This window comes from Myotis yumanensis, unplaced genomic scaffold (genome assembly GCF_028538775.1).
Source record: "Myotis yumanensis isolate MYYU_CA2020_CCGP unplaced genomic scaffold, mMyoYum1.0.hap1 SCAF_7, whole genome shotgun sequence".
In the NCBI taxonomy this organism is placed as follows: domain Eukaryota; kingdom Metazoa; phylum Chordata; class Mammalia; order Chiroptera; family Vespertilionidae; genus Myotis; species Myotis yumanensis.
This window is the reverse complement of record NW_027223758.1, coordinates 79,524,865-79,546,986: the sequence shown is the minus strand read 5'-3', so window position 1 is coordinate 79,546,986 and position 22,122 is coordinate 79,524,865. Positions and strand designations below refer to the sequence as shown.

Genomic DNA, 22,122 nt, shown 5'->3' with positions numbered 1-22,122 from the left:
AACTCTATATATAGTAGTTTAAACAACAACAATAAACAGAAAAATATAATTTATCAGCTCATATAACTGGAAAATTTAATTCATTTGGCTTCAGGCATAACTAGATTCAGAACCACTAACTACATCATCATAAACTTCCTGTTTCTTTGTTTGTCTTATCTTTCTATTGATTTTTACTTTGATAGGCCCTTGTTACTTCACAGACTTAGCTATTTTTATCAAGAAACATGCCTACTTCCAAATAGCGCTAGCAAAATTCCTAGGAAGGGGTCTCATTAGCTTTGTCTAGGTCATATCTACTCTCTGTTTTAGGCAACAGGGAATCAGCCAATAGTATTAGAGGAGCAATAAAATCAAACCCGAGTTAAACTTTTATACTACTGCCTTCCACAACTTCACTTACTCATCCCTTTTTGTTCTTTAATTAAAGCAGGCTTTGGAAGCTGTTCATAGAAACCTGCTTCTCTCTGGTAACTAATTAGGCTAACCTCCACTGAACTCCAAGCCATCATGTTTGTGCAAAGAGTTTCTGAAGAGTTATCATTGTACCTGTACCCAGGATGAGGTATCCATGGAAACCTTGAACCTCTAATGACTGGTGGTTGGCAGGCTCAGGCACCCAGAGGGCAATTTATTGCTAGGCTGCATTCAGACCAGCACTTGGGCCTGCCATTCTGATTTAGATGATTTTGTTAATGGTAGCTCCCCACCAAAATTGATTTTGGGCTGATCCCAGTATCATTCTGACAAATTCATTCAGGAAGATAATTGTACAAAACTCAACTAGAGCAGTGAGGATGAGGAGCAGAAATCTCCTGTGAGGATAAGTCAAGGACACGGAATAACGACTGCATTGTTTTACCTGCAAATGGATATATGTATACACGCACACAATATACTGTATCATATATATAAGCTACATATAAAATATATGTGCATAAACATTTAAGTGTATATATGCAGATACATAAAAATTTTAGTCTTCCTCCTTAGGCCAGGATGGGAGATCACTGATGTGGACACACTTTGTTCTTTCAGCCTCCCTGCTCTTCCTAGACCCCGTGTTTCATTTTAGTCTTCTCAGTGTGTGAGAGCTGACCTTAACAGTGAGCCAACTGTCTTAAATATGGCAGGTTATCTATCAATTACTCCCCAGACTGCTGGGAGTTCCTTTTAATCTCACTTGTAATTTTCAGGGGAGGCTTACAAAAGCCCAAACCAGAATTTTAATGTTGTAAAATACCTATGGAGACAGTAAATATTTCCTTTTTCATGAGGATAGACTGTATGTCAACTGGCTCAGAAAAGGTAAAGACATTTTTCAAGTTACCCTTTATTGTATTGAAAAATGTGCATGAATTAGATTATTTGCCTTACTCTTCTGAAGTGATTCCTTTTACACATAATTATAGCTTAGGCACAGGTATACATTTCTTGCTATGGAATGCCTGATTCTTGAAAGAATGCTGTCTTCTGACACATGCAAAAATATTCACTTTACTATTTTGCAAATGCAGTCATCATGCATTCCAAACAATAGATACAGAAACTAAGGGTAAAATCAGTGGATATCCCAGGCCCCCAGTGAGAGGAAAATATAGACCAGGGAAGCTTGCTCATGAAGGTTAGACTGAGTGCCCCTAAATGTTAGGGCAATAATGACTTTTCGAGATAGCCAGAAAAATGGATTCTCAAATTTCAAGTAAACACTAAAAAATAAATAAGATTGTATCACATATTAATATGGTAAGTGAGCTTCCATTTTAATTATTTATGCTAATACTTCATAGCTTTCTAAGAGATGGCACAACTTAGGGAAATCGGAAAGGTTAGTAGAAAATGTTCCCATAGCAATCTCTTGTTCAAGTCTGCAGCTGAGAAGGCACCATAAATGATGCTGTGACTTTAGTTGTGAATATGATTCATTCAGCAAATATTTATCAAATCATTGCTATGGATAAATTTGGAGAATACAAAATGAATATAGTTGTCTCTACCCTCAATATAATAAAGGTCATATATGACAAACCCACAGATAATATCATAATCAATCATAAAAAGCTAAAAGCTTTTTAAGATCAGGAAAAGAACAAGGATGTACATTTTCACTACTTGTGTTTAACATAATATTGGAAGTCCTAGCCACAACAATCACACAAACAAAAGAAATTAAAAAATCCCAACTGGAAAGAAAAGAGTAAAACTGTCATGAATTAATACAGAACACAACATTAATATTCAGAAATTGTATTTTTATATAGAAGCAACCTAAGTGTCCATAGATAGAAGAATGGATAAAGATATGGCATACTTATATATAATAAAATATTACTTATCCATAAAAAGAATAAAATCTTGCCACTTGTAATGGCATGAATGGACCTAGAGGGTATAATGTTAAGTGAAGTAAGTCAGTCAGAGAAAGACAAACACCACATGATTTCACTGACATGTAGACTCTAAAAAGAAAAGTAAACAAATAAACAAAACAGAAACATACTCATAGGTATGGAGAATAAATTGATAGTTGCCAGATAGGAATGGGGTTGGACATACAGGGGAAAAAGTGAAGGGATTAAGATATAAAAATGGCGAGTTATGCCCCGTCAGTGTAGCTAAGCGGTTGAGCAATGAACCGGGAACCAAGAGGATACTGGTTCAATTCCCAGTCAGGGCACATGCCCAGGTTGTGGACTCGATCCCTTGTGGTGGGGGTGCAGGAGGCAGCCAATTGATGATGTTTATCTTTCATCAATGTTTCCATCTCTCTATACCTTTATCTCTAAAAATATCAATACAAATGTATTTTAAAAATTATTTTTAAATGGCCAGTTATAAAACAGTCACAGGATATACAGTTCAGAATAGGGAATATAGTCAATAATATTGTAATAACTATGTATGGTGACAGGTGAGTACTAGATTTACCTGGGGGATCACGGATCACTTTGTAAGTTATATAAGTGTCTAAGCACTATGTTGTTAATCTGAAACATACATATATTTTTTTCAAATGTAATTTTTTAAAATTTTGTAATTAAAAAACAAAATCATAGTAGTTTTAAACCTGCCACTAGATCTTAATATTAAGTGTATTAGTAGAGTATTATATATATTATTTTTAAAATTTAAAAAATAGAAATAAAATAGGGTAATGGAAGAAAACAGGAAAGGTAAGGAAAAACAACAACAGGGGAACTAAAGCAGTACCCAGGGCTTTCAACAGACTATAGAAAAAGGCAACTCCACCCTGTATTCCTGTATTGATTAAAAATAACTGTGGTTGCTTTGGTGGTGCGGGGGGGGAGGGGTGGTTTTAGCAAAATGCTTTTATGATACTTTCAATAAAATATGCCCAAAGGAGGTTTAGACTGTTTTGAGGATAGAAATGGTAATGGAGTCAACATTATCCAAATATTTTCAACAATAGAAAGTCTCCATTCCTAGTGACCTTTATAAAGACAAGAAACAAACTGATCATTCATCAGCACTGCACACCGTTCATATATATTAAAAGAATAAACAAATCCAAAGTTCAAATTATAGTACCTTGACTATGTAACAAAGCATAGGGCTCTCTGTTATCTAATTAAATCTCTTAATAACCTCATTTTAGATGTGGACATTAAGTATTAGAAAGGCCAAGTATTTTTTTTTTTAATATATTTTATTGATTTTTTACAGAGAGGAAGGGAGAGAGATAGAGAGTTAGAAACATCGATGAGAGAGAAACATCGACCAGCTGCCTCCTGCACATCTCCTACTGGGGATGTGCCCGCAACCAAGGTACATGCCCTTGACCGGAATCGAACCTGGGACCTTTCAGTCCGCAGGCCGACGCTCTATCCACTGAGCCAAACCGGTTTCGGCAGAAAGGCCAAGTATTGTAGTTAAGGTCACTCAACTAGTAGATAGTGCAAATGCGATTAGAACTCAGACCATTTGATTTCAGAAACCATCCTCTTAAATAGGACACTTTTCTTCCTTGTACCTTAGTGAGACCTGCTGTTTTGACTAAGGAGACTGTTCTCAGCTGCTTCTGGGGCGGATGGAGCAGATAAAGTCAGTGAGCTGACAAGTCACTGCCGAGATAGTGCTGTTGGCTATGTGCTCTGACATGACCAGCGTCTCCAAGAGAAAACAGGTGTCACCCACTCGGAGATGCAGTCGCAGGCTGCTGCTCCTTAACAAACTTGTCAAGATTACCTTCCTTGCTGGAAGGCTATGTGCCCAGCCACCGAGGTAGGCAGGTCATACTATCCACCTGGGGAGGGATCGGGCAACGGGCATAGGAAACAAATGGAAGGAGTTTCTAAGGCCACAGAGGGGTTTCCTGTAACTGTTAACAGCTGTCATCTGTGCAGCCACTTGAATCTACACATTATATGTTTCAAATCCAAAGGAATGAGGACTTTCAGATATACATTCCATGATACAAGGAATGTGAAGAATTTAAATGTAAAAAATATCAATTTGGATTTAATAAAGTGAAAGCCCCAGATCCAGGTGTCCACAGTCTGTCGCTGCTCTAACTAGGGGACAAGGCAGCAGGCCCTAGTCCCTGTCATCCCACATCCATGCAAGCCTGATAGTCTGAGGAGGTTTCTTCTCTAAACCCTTCCTCCAGTGCACTCTCTTCCAAAACTCACACGTCTCATGCCTCATCAGCCCCAGAGTCTGTGTGACAGACAAAGAGGCATAGAAGGTGGTGAAGAGAGTCCTGGGTTTTAGTGCTATTAAAACACTGAAGAAATCTTCTCTCTTGGGAATCTGGGTATTCCCAAACTGCTTTAGTGTATTTCATTTACATAAAGAGGAATTTGGCGTGTAGGCTACCTAGGGACAATTCCAGTTCTAAAATTTCAATTCCCTTCTGTGCAAATATAAGAACCTTTGACAGAGGGGTCACTTTACAGAGGGATGAGCAATAAGTGTGTGTCTGTAGAAACTAATCATTGGCAGATGTTGCGGAGGAGACATACATAATGATTTGATGGCTTGAAAATGATCCTAAAGGCCATAGCGATCCTGAATTCTTTTGCTTTAAGGATCTCCCATACACTTTAATTCTGGTAGCCCATCTGATGCCCTTTATTCTTTTACATGTCCAGAGTGCTTCGTTAGTAATTTTTACTAAGTGCATTTTTATTAAGTATGCCCTGTGTGCTAGAAGTTTACTGACTATATTACTATATAATCAACAGTAATCAGCATAAGAACCTTCTAAAGGAGGTATGATCATTCTTTTATCATAAAAAAAAGGAAATTGAGAGTTACTCATCCACAGTAAGAGAAGAACCTGACTTCTTCTAGTACTAATAGCTGCTGGAATAATAACATTAGTTCTTGAGTATGCATTATGTGTTACCACTATGTTACTGGTAATAGAGAATCACAGAAATAACCTAAACGGAGAGCTACATATCTGCTGTTATGCCATGGAAATGTCTCTCTGGTTATACAGTGCTAAGGGATAGATTTGAGGCTGTCAAATCTGAAGGGGTGAACATTATTTAGGGAATAAATAAACAAGACCCTGGATTAAGGCAATAGCCATACGAATGGAGATGTCAGCGTGTACTAATATTAAAGGGATAGAAAAATGACTTGATTTAGTGATATGGGAGCTAGAAGGATCTAGAAGGACTTCAAAGATTCTCACTTGGATTACTGGGAGTATTGGTGCCATTAGCCAAGATAGAACATTTGGGGAGGAAAAATGATTAATTTGATCACATTCATTTTGAAGTGCTTATGGGACATTCCAGAGGAACTCCCCAGCAGAGAGTTGTATGTGTCATTCTGGACTTAAACTGAGAGCTGAGGTGTGAAGACATCAATATGTGACTCATGAGCACAATAATGGTGACGAAAGCTATGGATCTGAATAAGAATATATAATGAGGAAATGTCAAATGAGAATAAAAACAATGTCAGGAAAGAGTCCATGGACATGCATATGATTATGAGAAAAGTGAGTGAATAGTAGAATTTTCTAGACATTCAGACAGGATATTCTGAAAGAGTAATCAGAGAATAGAAAAATCAAGAAAGACAATGGTCACCAAGTCAAAGGAGAAGAGTTTAAAGAAGGGAGCAGCCAACTTATCAAATGCTACAAATGGGGAAAGATTATTGGAAGCATCTATTGGGTTTGGCAGCAAGCGTGATATTCATACCTTTGAAAACCATTATAGGAGAGTGGGTGGGAAGGAGGCAGAATCCAGACTGTAACTGTGGATTTGCAAATCAGAAGTGATTAAGAGAAATCGGCATATAAATCTGGGATGTATTATTTTTGAGATTGTGCATCCTTTTCCTACTCACTTTCTTGCCTCAGCCCCATTATCCTTCTTTTTAACCTGTACACATACTTTCTTGAGTAATCCACATTTGATGGTAAATGAAAGAACAGATGTAAGAAGGTAACTAGAATTGGAGTCCTGAAATAGGTGACTTGCATATTTTGTGGGGAAAAGGGGGACTGTTATAGAGGAAGGCTGAAAATGTTGCAAGATTGAAGTGGATATTAAGGACTCAGAAGCCAGATAGAGGATTAGACTTGACATATTCAGTAATGTCTCTTCATCAGAGACTGGAGAGAGTATATAAGCCAGGGGTTCTCAACCTGTGGGTTGCGACCCCTTTGGGGGTCGAACGACCCTTTCACAGGGGTCACCTAAGATCATCGGAAAACACATATAATTACATATTGTTTTTGTGATTAATCACAGTGCTTTAATTATGATCAATTTGTGACAATGAAATTGGGGGTCACCACCACATGAGGAACTGTATTAAAGGGTTGCGGCATTAGGAAGGTTGAGAACCACTGAATAAGCTATCTAACAACACTGGTGAGCTTCTAGGTGCTAGTCCCAGATGTTAAAGTCATTCTGTTTGGATGATTTTATTTCCTCATTGAGGTGAAGGAAGAGGAAAAGGGCATCTGCTGGAAATGAGGGTAAGATCAAAGACCTGAGAAGAGAAGTGAAGATTTTGAAGAACTAAATGAGGACTAGAAAAGAGTACTGGCTAATAATAAGTTAAAGGATCATTGAGGGCATTGATGGCTCTGTTAGGTTTGAAAACTAAATTTACAGCAGTGCAAACAAGCACAAGCTTATGCATTTTTCATAAAATAACCAGCTTCCTGTGTGTGGGGCCAGAACCAAAGGAGCACTGGTTCATTTTTACCTTCTGTAGATCTCAGCTTTAGAACTTATATCAAACTTATTTTGTTCAGGTGCATCCTTCTTTTCATGGCCTACTATCATCAACTATAATCCAAAAGGATACACAGGTTGACCATGAGCTTGAGGAACCCGCCTACCTCTGGCTTTCCTTTGGACCTCGTCAGAGTCATCTGCCCCTGTGATGCCTAGACTCCATTCAAGAAAGCATCATGACCCAGGCTTCTTTCCTGCTTAGAGTTTCTGCAGCACACCTGTTTTATTTAGAGTATATGTAATAGGGTATTTTTGACACCAGAAAAATATTAGAATGTAAAGGACTTAAAACCTTCAGCAATTACTAGTGAGATTCTAGTTTCTGAGCTCTCTAGTTCATTAGCGGAGAATTTTTGCTGTAGTAATTGGTTGATTCTTCCTTAGTCACCTTTTTATATTTAATTCATCCATGCATTCAAAGAAGGGAAGGGAAAGATGTTTACTGAGCATGGCTCACATGCAAACACTGAGGTGGTATTGGGGATGCAACATTCCTTGTCCTCATGGTCTTATACCCCACGGGGATCCAGACATTATACAGTTATATAATTTATTACTTAATTATAATTTTTATTTGTGTTAAAATTATGATACATAAGTTCTTTCTTTCTATTTTTACCCAGTATACATTTATTAATGTAATAAATTAACCACTGAGATATTTTTTCATGCTTAAAACATAAAATTTTGGGCCACTTCAAAACTTAATTATTCATAATAACTAATCCCCTGAAGGTTCAGGAGAATCCTACATTTAATATACATCAAATACACACATTAATTTATTAGTATAAATATGTGAGGAAAATATCCTTAGGCATGCACATACATATATGTATACTTTTGCATACATATTCCTGCATATATATTTCATATCCTGCCTAAGTTTATTTATTTATAATTTTAACAAGATATTTTAAAAGTAAAGCCCGTAGGAGAAAAATTCAAAGAAGAAGGTAGATATTGCTGTTAGCAAAATATTGAGCATTAACCTTGTCTTTTTTCCCTTCATAGCAACTACTGGCTGCCATGGCAACCTTTCCCCCCAGCATACCAGAGCTTCTTGGATGAAAAGCACAAGGCCTTGGAGACTGTAAATGTCTCTTGTACAAAGCAGTCTAAACCCTTTACTCTAGAGCCGTTACCATCCTGTGCCTCCAGAGGACTGGCTATGCCATTTAATTTATTGTGTCTTGATTTTCTCTCCATCCAATCAATATCTCTTCAGAACAGCAGGAGAGAAATTTTTTTTTACTTTTTTTTGCACAGAGTAGGCACTCAAGATATAGGCTCTTTTTTTTAATTACTCAATTGATGGATACCAAACAAATTTCATGTAAATCTAAGTAAATTAGGCATTTAAGCTCACTCATTTCTTTTGATTGTATTTTTTGTTTACTCCTTCTTCTCTGTTAAATACTGATGATCTCACTAAAGCACCATTATCCCTCTGCCTCAGGCCTTAGACCTTCTATCTGAGACTCTGTTCTTCCCTGAACACCATTCACCTCCTACCAACCTAGGTAATTCTTACTCGTCATTGAGGTCTCATACAAAGGCTCCCTCCCTCAGAAAGCCAAGAACCACTCATAAGGGCCTGGACACTACTTATAAATGCTGCCTCAGTTCCCCACACAGAGCACCATCATGGTAGTGATCACAGGGACCTGAAATCTCTTTAATGTCTTTCTATTGCCCTAACCAACAACTAATTCCTCTATCGATTGTAACCCCAGCTGTATTCCCACGGCCAGCACTCCAGTAGTGTCAATCTACAAATACTGAGTTCCTACCTAGTGCCATCCACTATGCTGGGGATGAGGTACAGTGATAAATAAGACAAAATTCCTGCTCTAACAAATGTTATACTGTCCTGGAGGAAGACAGAAAATAAGCACATGAACAAAATACGTAGTAAGATGATTTCAGAGAGTAATTAAATGCCAAAAAGGAAATGAGGTAGAGAAATGGGATGGAATTACAGGCTACGTAGAGAATATTTTTTAGAGAAAAGCTAGGCAAGGTATCTCAGTGGAGATATGCCTAAGCTGGAAAACGAATGATAACAAGAATATACCTGATAAAAAGTACTGAGGGGAGCACAATCCATGGCAAAGAAAATATCATGTGCCAATACTTGAAGTCAAGAAGATTGCACTGGGCATGTGTGGAAGTACTAGTATATGGCTGGATATAATGCATGAGGGGAGAGTGGTGTGAATTGAGCATAGGGAAATGGACAAAAGTCACATCAGGTGAGGTTTACAGGTCATGGTGGGAAATAGAAAAAAATTTAAGCAGGGCCAACATTTGATCTAAAGGAGTTGGAAATTTCCTCTGATCTTCTCTTCAGACATAAAAAAGGTAACATTTATTGGATGTGCATAGTATGCCAGGAACTACACTAAGTGCTTTTCATATAATAGCTCATTGAATCCCATTAACAATTCTAAGAGAGAGGATTTTAACGATGAGGAAATTGAAGTACAGAAGAAAGACTAAGCAACTCTCCAAGAGCCCATGGCTAAGAAGTGAGATAACAAGAATTTGGATCTTAGTTATCTGATTCTAGAATCTATACTCATATTCACTGTGGCAAGATTTTGTCAAGTATCTTGATGGAAGCCACACTATGACACAAATAAATTTGGAATTAATGCCATGGCTGTTGGAATTGCAGTTTGATGAGTTCATTAGTGGACTCTTGCGGTCACCAGCGACTGTTGATGGGATTTCATTATCACCATCATTAAGATTAAATATCTGTCACCAGCAAAGTTTGTGGCTAGTCATGATGGGGATACAAATGGACAGAATGTAGCTACCTTGCAGATGGATTATGAGTTTCAGAGCAAAGCACAGGCCAAGGAGATCACCAAGACTGGAATGACCTGTGAAGACTTGAGTAGCTCTGGAAGAAGTGTGGAAGAAGGAAAATGGAAAACTTACTAGACAGGGAAAACAGCAAAATGAAAAGATTTGTGTAGAGGAGATGTAGGTCATAAGGTATAAAAGGTACTCCATGTTACAAACGGAGCCCCAAATGGGCAACCAAATGGCTTAGTTGACTCCTATTCTACCTTTTCCTGATCTCCACCCCCTTCCCAGGCTATAAAGGAAAAATTCAGGGGCTGGGAAGTTGAAGTAAGAGGGGGTGGGAATCTGCATTCTCAAAGCCAAGATGTGGAGTATTTCCCCTTCTCCCTTCCTGGAGAAGGGTAGAGAGATGCTGGCCCTCCTACTTGGCGATTTCTCCTAAAGTTAGAGAAACTTGCTAAGAAGAGATGGACATCTCTTCTCCAGCTGAACCTCTGCTTACTATAGGTCACACTTGTTTTCCACCTATCTAGAAAAGAGAATTGGAGAAAATAGCAGGACAAAGGGAACACACTGGATGAAACACCCTGTAAGCCCAGTCTTTGGTCTGTCAACAATGAATTTCCCATGGGTCAGTGACTGCAGTTGAGGGCAGGACTTTCTTTTCAGTGCTTTGCTTGTTTTGATTTTCCCTGCAGGGAGTTTGATATGACATCTATGCACGTACCTTTAAATTATAAAAGAAAATAATAAATAATTCACAGACTAAATAAGCAAATAAATAAATTAGGTTAAGTAAATCAAATGCATTTCCATTGAAACTGGTCAAGGAAATTGGCAAAGCTACTCATATTGCTAAAACTGATCAAAACTGATTATACAACTATGCAGGAGGAAAACTGAACAATCTGAGTTTGGGCAGCTTTTCCTTTAAATTAACAAATAAAATGCTTGGTCCCATATTTGCCAGGAAACTATGGTTCCTGCTACCTTGAAGATGTAGGCTCTGTAATGAAAATTAATAACTCCAGGGGTAGGAATCAAGTGGCATATAGACAGGGACACATCAAAACATATATAAAACAAATCGTGAAGACTTTGTTCTGCACACTAAATGTTTTAACAGTGCCCAGCAGGCTTAGCCGTGAAGATATTTTGCTTATTGAAGCTTTTCCTGGGAGAGCCAGACCCATCTTTCTGCCAATCTCTCCTCATTCAAGGTTAGCAATTACAGCTGAGCACTTTCCTTTTGTGCTCTTAAGAATTATATCACCTACTTAGACAACTGCCATTACCCTGAATACCGTTACAATAACTTAATCTAAATTTACTTTTACCAGAGTTCAGGTAAAAGATTAAAAGATGCACAGAGCAATGAAGCTCCTGAATTCAGCAAATTATTGGGAGCAAAGCTCTGACCAACATAATTGTGTTGCCCACTAGTAGCTGAGCAGGGAGTAGGCCAGGCTCTGCTTGCTCAGTCGTCTCATTAGCCCCCCCATGCAGCTGTGGCTGCATTCTAATACCTCCTCTGGCATATTCCACAGTGATCTTCCTCGGTGAAGAAGGTCATATATATTAAAAAAGATGGCTCCCCTGGGTCATTGAAATGTGCTGTTACTTATATGAAACATTTTTCTTTATTCCTCTTATTTTCTGCCAGGGCTTCCTAGGGCCTCCAGGTGGCACCTTTAATCACAGATGCCCCTTTTTTTTTTCAGTTGAGGGGCATGGTGGTATAATGGTATCTGCAATGATTGCTCCTCCCCCACCCTAAATAATCTTTCTATAATGTTTATTTTCCCTATGTTTCTGTATTTATTTAAATTGTTATTTTTATGTAAATGCAATGTAAACTATTTTATGCCATTTGTTTACCATTTAAGAATCATCTTATGTTGAAACACCTCACATCAGAATAATCAATTGCATATATAGAAGACTAGAAAGGGGAACTGGACAGATCCCGTGAAAAATAGCAAACAGTCCTGGAAACAATACTTGATGGAAGAGACTAGAACTTGATGGTTGTTTTACTTAAATATATGTGTGATCTTGACGCATTTGCTTAAGGATTCTGGGCTTGAAATTACTCATTTGAGAAAAAAAAAGTGATTCTTTTATAACACTGTGCTTCTTTCTTAGCAGTTACTTTATAATGTGGATAAATATTTATAATTGAAAAATATTTAATTTTACTTACATTTTGGATAAATAAGGTATGACATTAATTATAATATATTATGTTAATTACCCTTGTTTTAAACCCTGATATAAAAGCTGTTACTTCTTGTTATGTTATTCTGGTTCTGAACCAATCAGAATACCATTGGTGGATTAAAATTATTCCTAATGATACTGTTGAAATATTTACGAACTTCAAACTGGTCATAATTATTAAGCATAAAGCTCAGGATCTGTAAAAATTATTTTTTCTTACATGTTTGGACTCAAGTTCTTCTATTCAGTTTATAGCATAGCATATCAATTCTAACATCAAAGGTAGGGATGGAAAACTTATGGTTTGTCAATATTGGTGTGAGATGGAATTTATTGAATTTTGGAAATTTACTTTTAAAGTATGTTTTCACTTTTTTTCTTAAAAAATAAAAACGTTAGGCCACTAATCTAATACAATTTGTGAAAGAAATATAGAAGATTAAATATTTTATTATAAGTTTACTTTCCACTTAAATTTCTCTATAATGAACATGAAAATTACCCAGTTATTAATTAAATAATGTAAAATTAATATTCTGATAATGAATCTAAGAATACATTTCATGCTTTGAAATAGAGGGTTTGTAACTCCTACTTTACTTACTCATTAGCAGCTACCAAGTTAAATATACTTCAACTTGCTGCAATTAATAAAATAGACAGTTAAGTCACAGATTTTCACTGTGTATGATTTCAATAAGAATCTTTGCATGGAATTTATCTTCCAATTTTATTTCAGATTTTATATTGACTGTTAAACTGGACTTTTAACTGAATTTTGATGTTTCCAATGATTTATTTGTAATGTTTGCATTTTTATAATTAGGAAACATTTCATAAATATACTAGAGGCCTGGTGCACAAAATTCGTGCACTTGGGTGGGGGTCCCTCAGCCCATCCTGTGCCCTCTTGCAGTCCAGGACCCCTCTGGGGATAGCTGGCAGTCAGACACGCCTCTCACAGTCCAGGACCCCTTGCTTCTTACCGCCCACCTGCTTGCTCTCACCACTGCTGCTGCACTTGCCAACTGTGAGCCCAGCTTCTGGCTGAGCTGCTCTCCCCTTGTGGGAGCACATTAACCATGAGCATCTGCCCCCGGTGGTCAGTGCGCATCATAGTGACCAGTCATTCCAGTTGTTCTGCTATAATGGTTGCTTAGGCTTTTATTATATAGATGAAACTACCTGACAGTCAATGTGACCCCTGAGAGGTCCCAGATTGTGAGAGGGTGCAGGCCAGGCCAAGGGACCCCACTGGTGCACGATCGGGGTCGGAGAGGGACGTGGGAGGTTGGCCAGCTGGGGAAGGATTACGGGAGGGCTCCAGGGCATGTCTGGCTCATCTCACTCAGTCCTGATCAGCCAGACCCCAGCAGTAAGCTAACCTACTGGTTGGAGCATCTGCCCCCCGGTGGTAAGTGCACGTCATAGTGACTGATCGACTGGTTGACTGTCTTCCCCCTGTTGGTCAGTGCACGTAATAGTGAGTGGTTGAGCAGCCTTAGCATATCATTAGCATATTATGTTTTGATTGGTTGAACGGACGACTGGGCGACCAGACACTTAGCATATTAGGCTTTCATTATATAGGATGTGATTGTATAGATTTGTCAAATGTGTAAAAAATATTGTAGATTTAGCTAAAGGCTTCATTCAAATTCCTTTTTACTTCTATTCTCCACAAAGAAAAATTACCTTCCTGTTCTGGTGGAAATAATTTCCATAGGTCAAAAATAATCCAAAATGATAAGTCAATGTCAGGGTGCCATTGGATGCACCTTCATTTCCTTCACTGATTTACAAATGCCAGCCAAATAATATATTAAGCTCCCATATATATTTGGTCTTGTTTCTGAGTTCTCTATTTCATTATATTGGTCTGTCTGTCTAGCCCTTATCTAATACTCATTCCTTATTTGGGAAATATGCCTAAACTGTTATAGTTTTAGAGAAAGCCTTAATAGGGTGCATCTAATTTAACAACTTTGCAAAAAAACTCAGATTATTTTTGTCTTCTCTCCTGCGTGATTGTTTTCTATTTATTTTTGTGTTTATTTAAAAAATTTCCTTATTTTTGTTTTCTTTGTGTTAAATTTGCTGGGCATTTTTTGTAACTTTTTAACATTGCTACTTTGATTATTAAATTTGAGTGTTTCTATTTTCCTAAAACATGCATATATTGCTATAAAGATCATTCTAAAGAAAGCATTAGCTACCTCACAGGTTGTAATATGTTGTAATTTCATTATCATTCAGTTTCAAATATTTTATAATTTTCGTGTAATATCTTTTTTACTTATTGGCTATTTAGAAGTATATTTTTCCAAATTATGTGGGAATTTCCTAGTTATCTTCCTATTAAAACTATAAAACTAATTTATAGCTTAATTCCATGTATTTGGGGAATATGCCGTGACTGATTCTTTGCAATGTTTAAGACTTTCTCTATAGCTTAGCATGAAGTCAATTTCTATGAATTCTCCTGGATCACTTGAAAAGAATGTAAACTTTTCAGTATAGCATCATATATGTGTAAATTAGATTGATGTTTTGTTCAAACTTTCTATATCCTTACTGACATTTTGTCTACTTACTCTTTCAACTGCTGATGAAGATCTGTTAAAATCTTTCATTAAAATTTTTGATATTAGTTCTATCAACTTTTTTCCCTATAAACTAAGGCTATAATTTTTAGTACATAGAAATTTATAACATCTTCATGATGGATTTATCTTTCTATAATTTTAAAATATTGTTCTTTAACTCTAGTAATTTTTAAACTGTCTGCTTTGTTTAATATTATGTCAATATACTAGCTTAACTTTGTATTCATTTCCATTCAAATTTTAGTCTTTTGTGTCCTTATATGTATGGTGTTTCAACTACAAGTGATGTTTTAAAAAATCTGGTCTGACAATCTTTGTCTCTTTTAATTGGATAGTGAACTGCATTTACATATAACTGATTTTGCTACATTCTATTATTTCTTTAGACTTGTTCCCCGCCCCCCATCATGCCATCCTTCATTGTGAGCTGGGTATACATACTGCTTTATTGATGTTAGGTTTCTCCATTTGTCTTTGATCATTGGGATGTACGTAAAATGATATTTCCCTTTTGCCCACCTGCTTTCTGTCATGGGAACATCATATCCCAGGTAATATTGCTCTTTCAGTCCAAGTCCCAGAATAAGGAGACAGGAGAGGCAAACTGGAGCCCAACCAACAGCCTGAGCTCAGCTGGCACAGTCTCTGCTCCAGTTGCTAATGGGCTGCAGGAGCAAGACATAAATATTTTTGCAAGCCATGGAGATTTTGAGGTTGTTTTTGTCTTTATATAGTCTAATGAAAGTTAATTAATTTTAAAAATGGCACCATAAATGTGGTGTTGCTATCGAAAAATGTAAAACATGTGTCATTGGTTCTTGGGTGGAGAAAACTGTTACAGGAGACTGAAAAATAAAGGACAACTCATGTTATGCGGTGTGAAAACATTTGGTAAGATTATCACCTGTGATTACTTGGGAATAAGACCAGTTACTTAATAAACCTATGACTTGGTTAAGTTGTTAGTAAGAGAGAATGTTAATCACTTTCATTGGATACTTTTAGCTGTATTTATTAAGTTACTATAAGTCAGAAATATGCTAAAAAAAAAGAATTGGTGTATTTGCTAGCAAGCATGGAAGAGAAAGAAGAGAATTCAGACATTCTTTGTACTCATCTGTTTATCCGCCCTTGGTGAGGTTAAGCTATCACAGACTAGAAAAGACCTGGCTTTGGAATCACATAGACCTATTTTCACCTCCCTATTCAGACACTTGTTGGAAATACAGTGTGCTCTTATCAGTTAAGAAAGGGTGATTTAACTCAGGTTATAAGCAACTCCAAAATATCAGTAGCTTAAAGGACCAAAGTTTATTTCTTATTTATGCTGCATATCCAAAATGGGTGAACTGAAACTCTACTCGTCATGGTCCCACTCACATTCTTTCAGGCTGATGGAGTTTCCAGTTCACCATATACTTCCATTTGGTAGAAAAAAAAGGGAACATACAAATATATAAACATCAAGTTAACTTTAAGAAAACAAATATACCAGTATGAGCTAAAAGCTCTCAGACATAGTGAAGAAAGGCAGCCTGGTCCTGCTTTCTTAGAGCCCATGTGAATATTCTAATAGAACTTAACAGGAGTGCTAAATTTTGAACAAGATTATTAGTACCCAGCTACAGTGACATATAATCCGTTTAAATATTTGTGCATCATTTATGTTTACATCTTAATACTTATTAAATCCACATATGTTTACTAATCATCTTTTTCACTCATCTAATGGTGATTTAGGCACCAGGCACTGCAGTAGACATTAAAGGGATGATAAATGAGGTATAGTCTCTGACTTCAGTCAGTTTATCATCTATAGAGGACCTATTATAATAGCATGAGCCACAACACACACACACACACACACACACACACACACACACACACACACACACGTTCTAAGCAGCTCTGAAAGAGCTCGGCTAAAGGAAGAATTATTTATCCTAATGGTGGTGTTTTGCTTTTTTTGTTTTGCTTTTTCACCTGAAGATTGTATTTTGAGTTTTATGACAACTTCATCCTGATTTATTCTTAACTGAAAGCTCTAAACTATAATTAATAACTAATAGTTACAAAGCACTTTGTATTGATGGCCTTATTTAACTGTAACAAAGAGCCTTTCAGGTATTATTATCTTGTGTTACCTATGAGAAAACTGAGGCCAAAAGGTTAAGAGATTTCCCGAAGTTTCAAAGCTAAATAGAAGGAGATCTGGGATTGGAAACCAAACAGATTTAATCTAAAGCCATGTGTTGTTGTTTTTTTAAGTCTGAGGCGTTAATTTCCACTTCCACTTTTAAATTATAACCTGTTGCCTTTTCTGATTTTCATTTGTCCTTCAGCTTCAGAAATTCTAGAAAACTTCCCTTAAAACATAGTCACATTTTACCTTTTTAAAAATGTAACAGGCTCTCAGCCGTGGTAGAGAACATGCTTTTTGATCTAAGTATCTCTCTTTTCCTCTCTTTCTAATATTATTTATTTTCCCCTAGGTCTCTACAGAAGAAGGCTTGGGTCTGGCCCGAGAATATAACTGTGCTTTTTTCGAGACCTCTGCAGCCCTCCGATTCTGCATTGATGATGCCTTTCATGGTTTAGTGAGGGAAATTCGCAAGAAGGAGTCGGTGCCATCCCTGACGGGAAAGAAACTGAAGAGGAAAGATAGCCTGTGGAAGAAGTTAAAGGGCTCATTGAAGAAGAAGAGAGAAAACCTGGCATGCTAGCCTCACTTCTAACTCCCTCTCTTTCTGAATTTTATCAGTTGGACAATTCCAGATGTTTCATTCTGCTTTAATTCTCTCTCTCTCTCTCTCTCTCTCTCTCTCCCTCTCTCACTCTCGCTCATATCTACCTGTAGGTAAAAGCAAGATCTGCATAACTGTACCTCTTGAGATAGTTTTGTTTTGCCCTTAACAGTTGGATGAGTTTTGTCAATCAGTTGGATATGCTGTTTAGTTTTTATAATATATGACTAAATAAAATTGACATTCCAATTGACTCATTTCCCTTCAAAGAGTCGAGCTTCATTTGGTATGCTGTCTGGTTATAGAGGGAATATTCAAAACTGCAGACAGAATGATAAAAGCCTCAGGGGACCTGCCTCTGCCTGATAAGCCTCTGGTTGTTTGCATTCCAGGAATGTCAGAAAATAATGAGGCAGCTCAGGAAAGGATTCAGAGCAGGCGTCTGCAGCCTGGCACTTCCGAAATGCGGAAGTTGTGGTGCTTTCTCTGGAAGACTCCATAGATGACCCTCAGAGCAATAATTAATAACAGAAACTGGTCGAGGATCACTGGAAGACTGAAGTGAAATATCCCCATATTTACAATGCTCTGCCCTGGGAGGTTTTGGGAAAATTGTCAGTGAAGTCACTGGGCTGAGGCAAAGGGGTATACTCTTTGTATTAAGGAGAGATGGTACTATGAATTGGGTGGTTCATGTACTCATAAAAGGACACCCTACTTGTGCCCCTCTTAGGGCTGCCTCACCTGTGGTGGGGACATCTGCAGGGCAAGAAGCTTGTTAGCTCCAGAGACCCTAAATTCTCTTTATTTTGCCCAAATTTCTGATCTTGTCCTACTCAAACCATGCACCACCACCAATCAGAGGGCCTTTTTTCTTGTTTGTTTTACAAAGGATCATCAAGTAAAATGAAATTGCCCATTAACTCTTTTACCCCATTGTGTGAATTGGCTTATTCAAATCTAGCTCAGAAGGCACCCTATCAGAAAGAACTGTTCTGAATATTTAATTGACAGATGTTACAAGGAAAGCCATGAACAGACAACTAAGCTTGAGAAGGAATCCATCAAACCAATCTTCATGGTTTGGGGCAGTTATTATTATAAATTAGAGACAAGGAAGGATGAGGAGCTTATCATGCAACATGCAGGCACTTACTTTTCTATTACTCACAATACCCCTGGTACTTGCTAATTACTGAGAATGCAGAAATGAATCAAGGTAGCCTAACATCTAGCTATGAAACTACCGTGGTTGAAGAGCAGTGGAATATTAAAACCTTAGATGGGAAGACACATTTTACATAGCAGCATGGGTACAACTGAGAAGAATTTAGAGATTATAATTTTTTAACTGGTGTATTAAAATCTCAGCCTTTCAAAATAGTGTACCATGGGGCCCTTTACTGCATAGGGAACAGGGCCTTTCTGAAACCCACAAATACTTCACTGTTCTTGCTCTAGGCCCTGGAACCAAGGCACTCAACATGAAATCATCACTTGTTACTAACTGTAGCCATTCTGTCTCTTTGGATTTTTCTCATCTTCTATGGACTAGGGCACAAACTTATCAGTTTCCCCCATCCCATATTGCCCCTAAAGTCAAATCTACATAATCCTTTCAAATGAAATTCATAATTATGGAGAAAAAAAATCAAACTATTAAAAAAGAACAGATGTGGAAATAACATCAAGATAGGAAGGGTCTTACAGTCAAAGAAATGATCTTTGCTTCCTCCTCTCCTTGGTTTTTAACATTTTTTAAAACAATTTTTTTATTTATTTCAGAGAGTAAAGGAGAGGGAGAGAGAGGTAGAAACATCAATGATGACAGAGAATCATTGAGTGGCTGCCTCCTGCACACCCCACACTGGGGATCGAGCCCACAACCCAGGCATGTGCCTTGACTGGGAATTGAACCATGACCTCCTGGTTCATAGGTTAATGCTCAACCATTGAGCCACACCAGCTGGGCAGTTTTCAATATTTAATACTTTTTTGTTCCATTAAAATGTGTTAGTATATTTGTTGCCTGCTATAGCCCCTGAACCCCAGAATCCTTCTAAACTTGGGGAGATCCTATGAATACTGCATTCATCAGACTCCTGAGTGAGCTAGAAAACGTAATCTAGGAAACAGAGTAACAGTTATATGTGATGAAACTACATCTTTGAAAACCCGATGACTGCCCTATCTATGAATAATAATAGTGGCTGGTATGTTTCCAAACACAACTAAGTCTTTATAAATTTTAATGTCAGCTTCCCTGCGTTTAGCTCTAGAGATCTGTATCTCATTTCTATCTTTCCCCTTCCTTCTCTTTCTTTATTCTTCTCAATCTTTAATGAATAATGTATGTAGTTTAGAAATTCTTAGCGAGATTTAGATTGGGGAACAGTTACCAAGTCCCACCATTTCATTCTATAGAAGGAAGGAGGTCTGTAAATTATCACTCAAGGGACAACATGAATTTGAGAAAGTTGTCACTAGCAGAGATAGAAGCAGACTTCAAGCATTGTTTTAAATCAGTCTTCTTTCTAGAAGTCTGGGCCAGAGAAAATGTGCCAGAAAAATAGAACCTAGTATTTCTGCCCAAGGACTATTGATTCATCCTCTTTGGCATAAGACCAAAATGCCGAATCTCATTTCTTTTTTTTTTTTTTAATTAAATCTTTATTGTTCAGATTACATTGGTTCCTCTTTTTTCCCGCCATAACTCCCCTCCACCCAGTTCCCACCCCACCCTCAGCCCTCACTCCCCACCCACCGTCCACATCCATAGGTGCACGATTATTGTCCAATCTCTTCCCGTACCTCCCACACCCCTTTCCCCCACCAAGAATAGTCAGTCCATTCCCTTTCTATGTCCCTGATTCTATTGCAATCACCAGTTCATACTGTTCATCAGGTTATTTATTCACTTGATTTTGACGTTCACTTGTTGATAGATGTATATTTGTTGTTCATAGTTTGTATCTTTACCTTTTTCTTCTTCTTCCTCTTCTTAAAGGATACCTTTCAGCATTTCATTTAATACTGGTTTGGTGTTGATGAACTCCTTTAGCTTTTTCTTATCTGTGAAGCTCTTTATCTGACCTTCAATTCTGAATGATAGCTTTGCTGGATAAAGTAATCTTGGCTGTAGGTTCTTGGCATTCATCACTTTGAATATTTCTTGCCACTCCTGTCTGGCCTGCAAAGTTTCTGTTGAGAAATCAGCTGACAGTCGTATGGGTACTTCCTTGTAGGTAACTGACTTTCTTTCTCTTGCTGCTTTTAGGATACTCTCTTCGTCTTTTGCTCTTGGTATTTTAATTATGATGTGTCTTGGTGTGGTCCTCTTTGGATTCCTTTTGTTTGGGGTTCTATGCGCTTCCTGGACTTGGAAGTCTATTTCTTTCACCAGGTAGGGGAAGTTTTCTGTCATGATTTCTTCAAATAGGTTTTCAACATCTTGCTCTATCTCTTCTTCTGGCACCCCTATAATTCTGAAGTTGGAACGCTTGAAGCTGTCCCAGAGGCTCCTTACACTATCTTTGTATTTTTGGATTCTTTTTTCATTTTGCTTTTCCGGTTGGGTGTTTTTTGCTTCTTCGTATTTCAAATCTTTGACTTGATTCTTGCGACCCTCTGGTCTGCTGTTGGGAGTCTGTATAATATTCTTTATTTCAGTCAGTGTATGCTTAATTTCTAGTTGGTCCTTTATCACAACATCGAGGTTCTCACTAGATTTCTTGAGGATCTCACTACATTTATCAGCGGTCTTACCAGTCTTTTCAAGGATATCACTACATTTATCGGCAGTCTCACCAGTCTTTTCGAAGGCCTTACTCAATTTATCGGCGGCTTCTAGACAGTTCTTTAAAGACCTTAAAAGTGTGGTTTTGAACTCTATATCCAACAGTTTGCTTTCCTCCAATTCTGTCGTTTGTGTCCTGTTTCTTTGTCTCGGCATTTTTTATGCTTTGCTGTGTCGGATAGAGTGCCTTTCTGTGCTAAGTGTCCCAATTACCTGAGGTAGACACTCTTGGTGCACCCCCTTGTGGGCTTTGTGCACAGTCTTGTTGTAATTAAGCCTTGACTGTTGTAGTTATCACTGGGAGGAATTGACCTCCAGGCCAATTGGCTGTGAGAATCAGCTGTGTCTGCAGTGGGAGAACTTCTGTGCTGGAGACACCCCTCTGGGGCTAGACTTGCTTGGATGGGGCTTTGGTGCTCACTGAGTCTGCCCCCTGAGTGTGTCTTTTATAGTTCCACGGAGCTGCAAACTGGATGGTCCCACTCTGACCTCTGGGCTTCCTGGCTCCTAGATCTCTAGGGAGGTGCTAATCTAGCCTTTGCCTGAGGCTATCCAGCAAAAGTCTCCCTGCAGGGCTTGGGCGGGGCGGGTCCCACGGGATCAACTGGGCGGGGTTAGCAATTATGGCTGCTCTCAGTCTTGCCCTCAGAGGCTCTGCTTCTCAATGTCCGGGTAATCGATGCAAGCCCCTCGGAGAAAAGCTGTCCTTG

General features: G+C 37.9%; 1 protein-coding gene across 2 annotated transcripts in view; it reads left to right on the top strand.

The window, feature by feature from the left end:
* The window catches only part of RIT2 (Ras like without CAAX 2), a 247,229-nt gene extending 229,430 nt beyond the window's left edge, over positions 1 to 17,799 (top strand). For both annotated transcript variants that reach the window (XM_070421620.1, XM_070421619.1), the window contains exon 5: positions 17,365 to 17,799. In XM_070421620.1, the coding sequence (XP_070277721.1) occupies positions 17,365 to 17,595 (231 nt within the window). In that variant the 3' untranslated portion in view covers positions 17,596 to 17,799. The remainder of the gene's footprint in view (positions 1 to 17,364) is intronic.
* Positions 17,800 to 22,122: the final 4,323 nt, after the last annotated feature.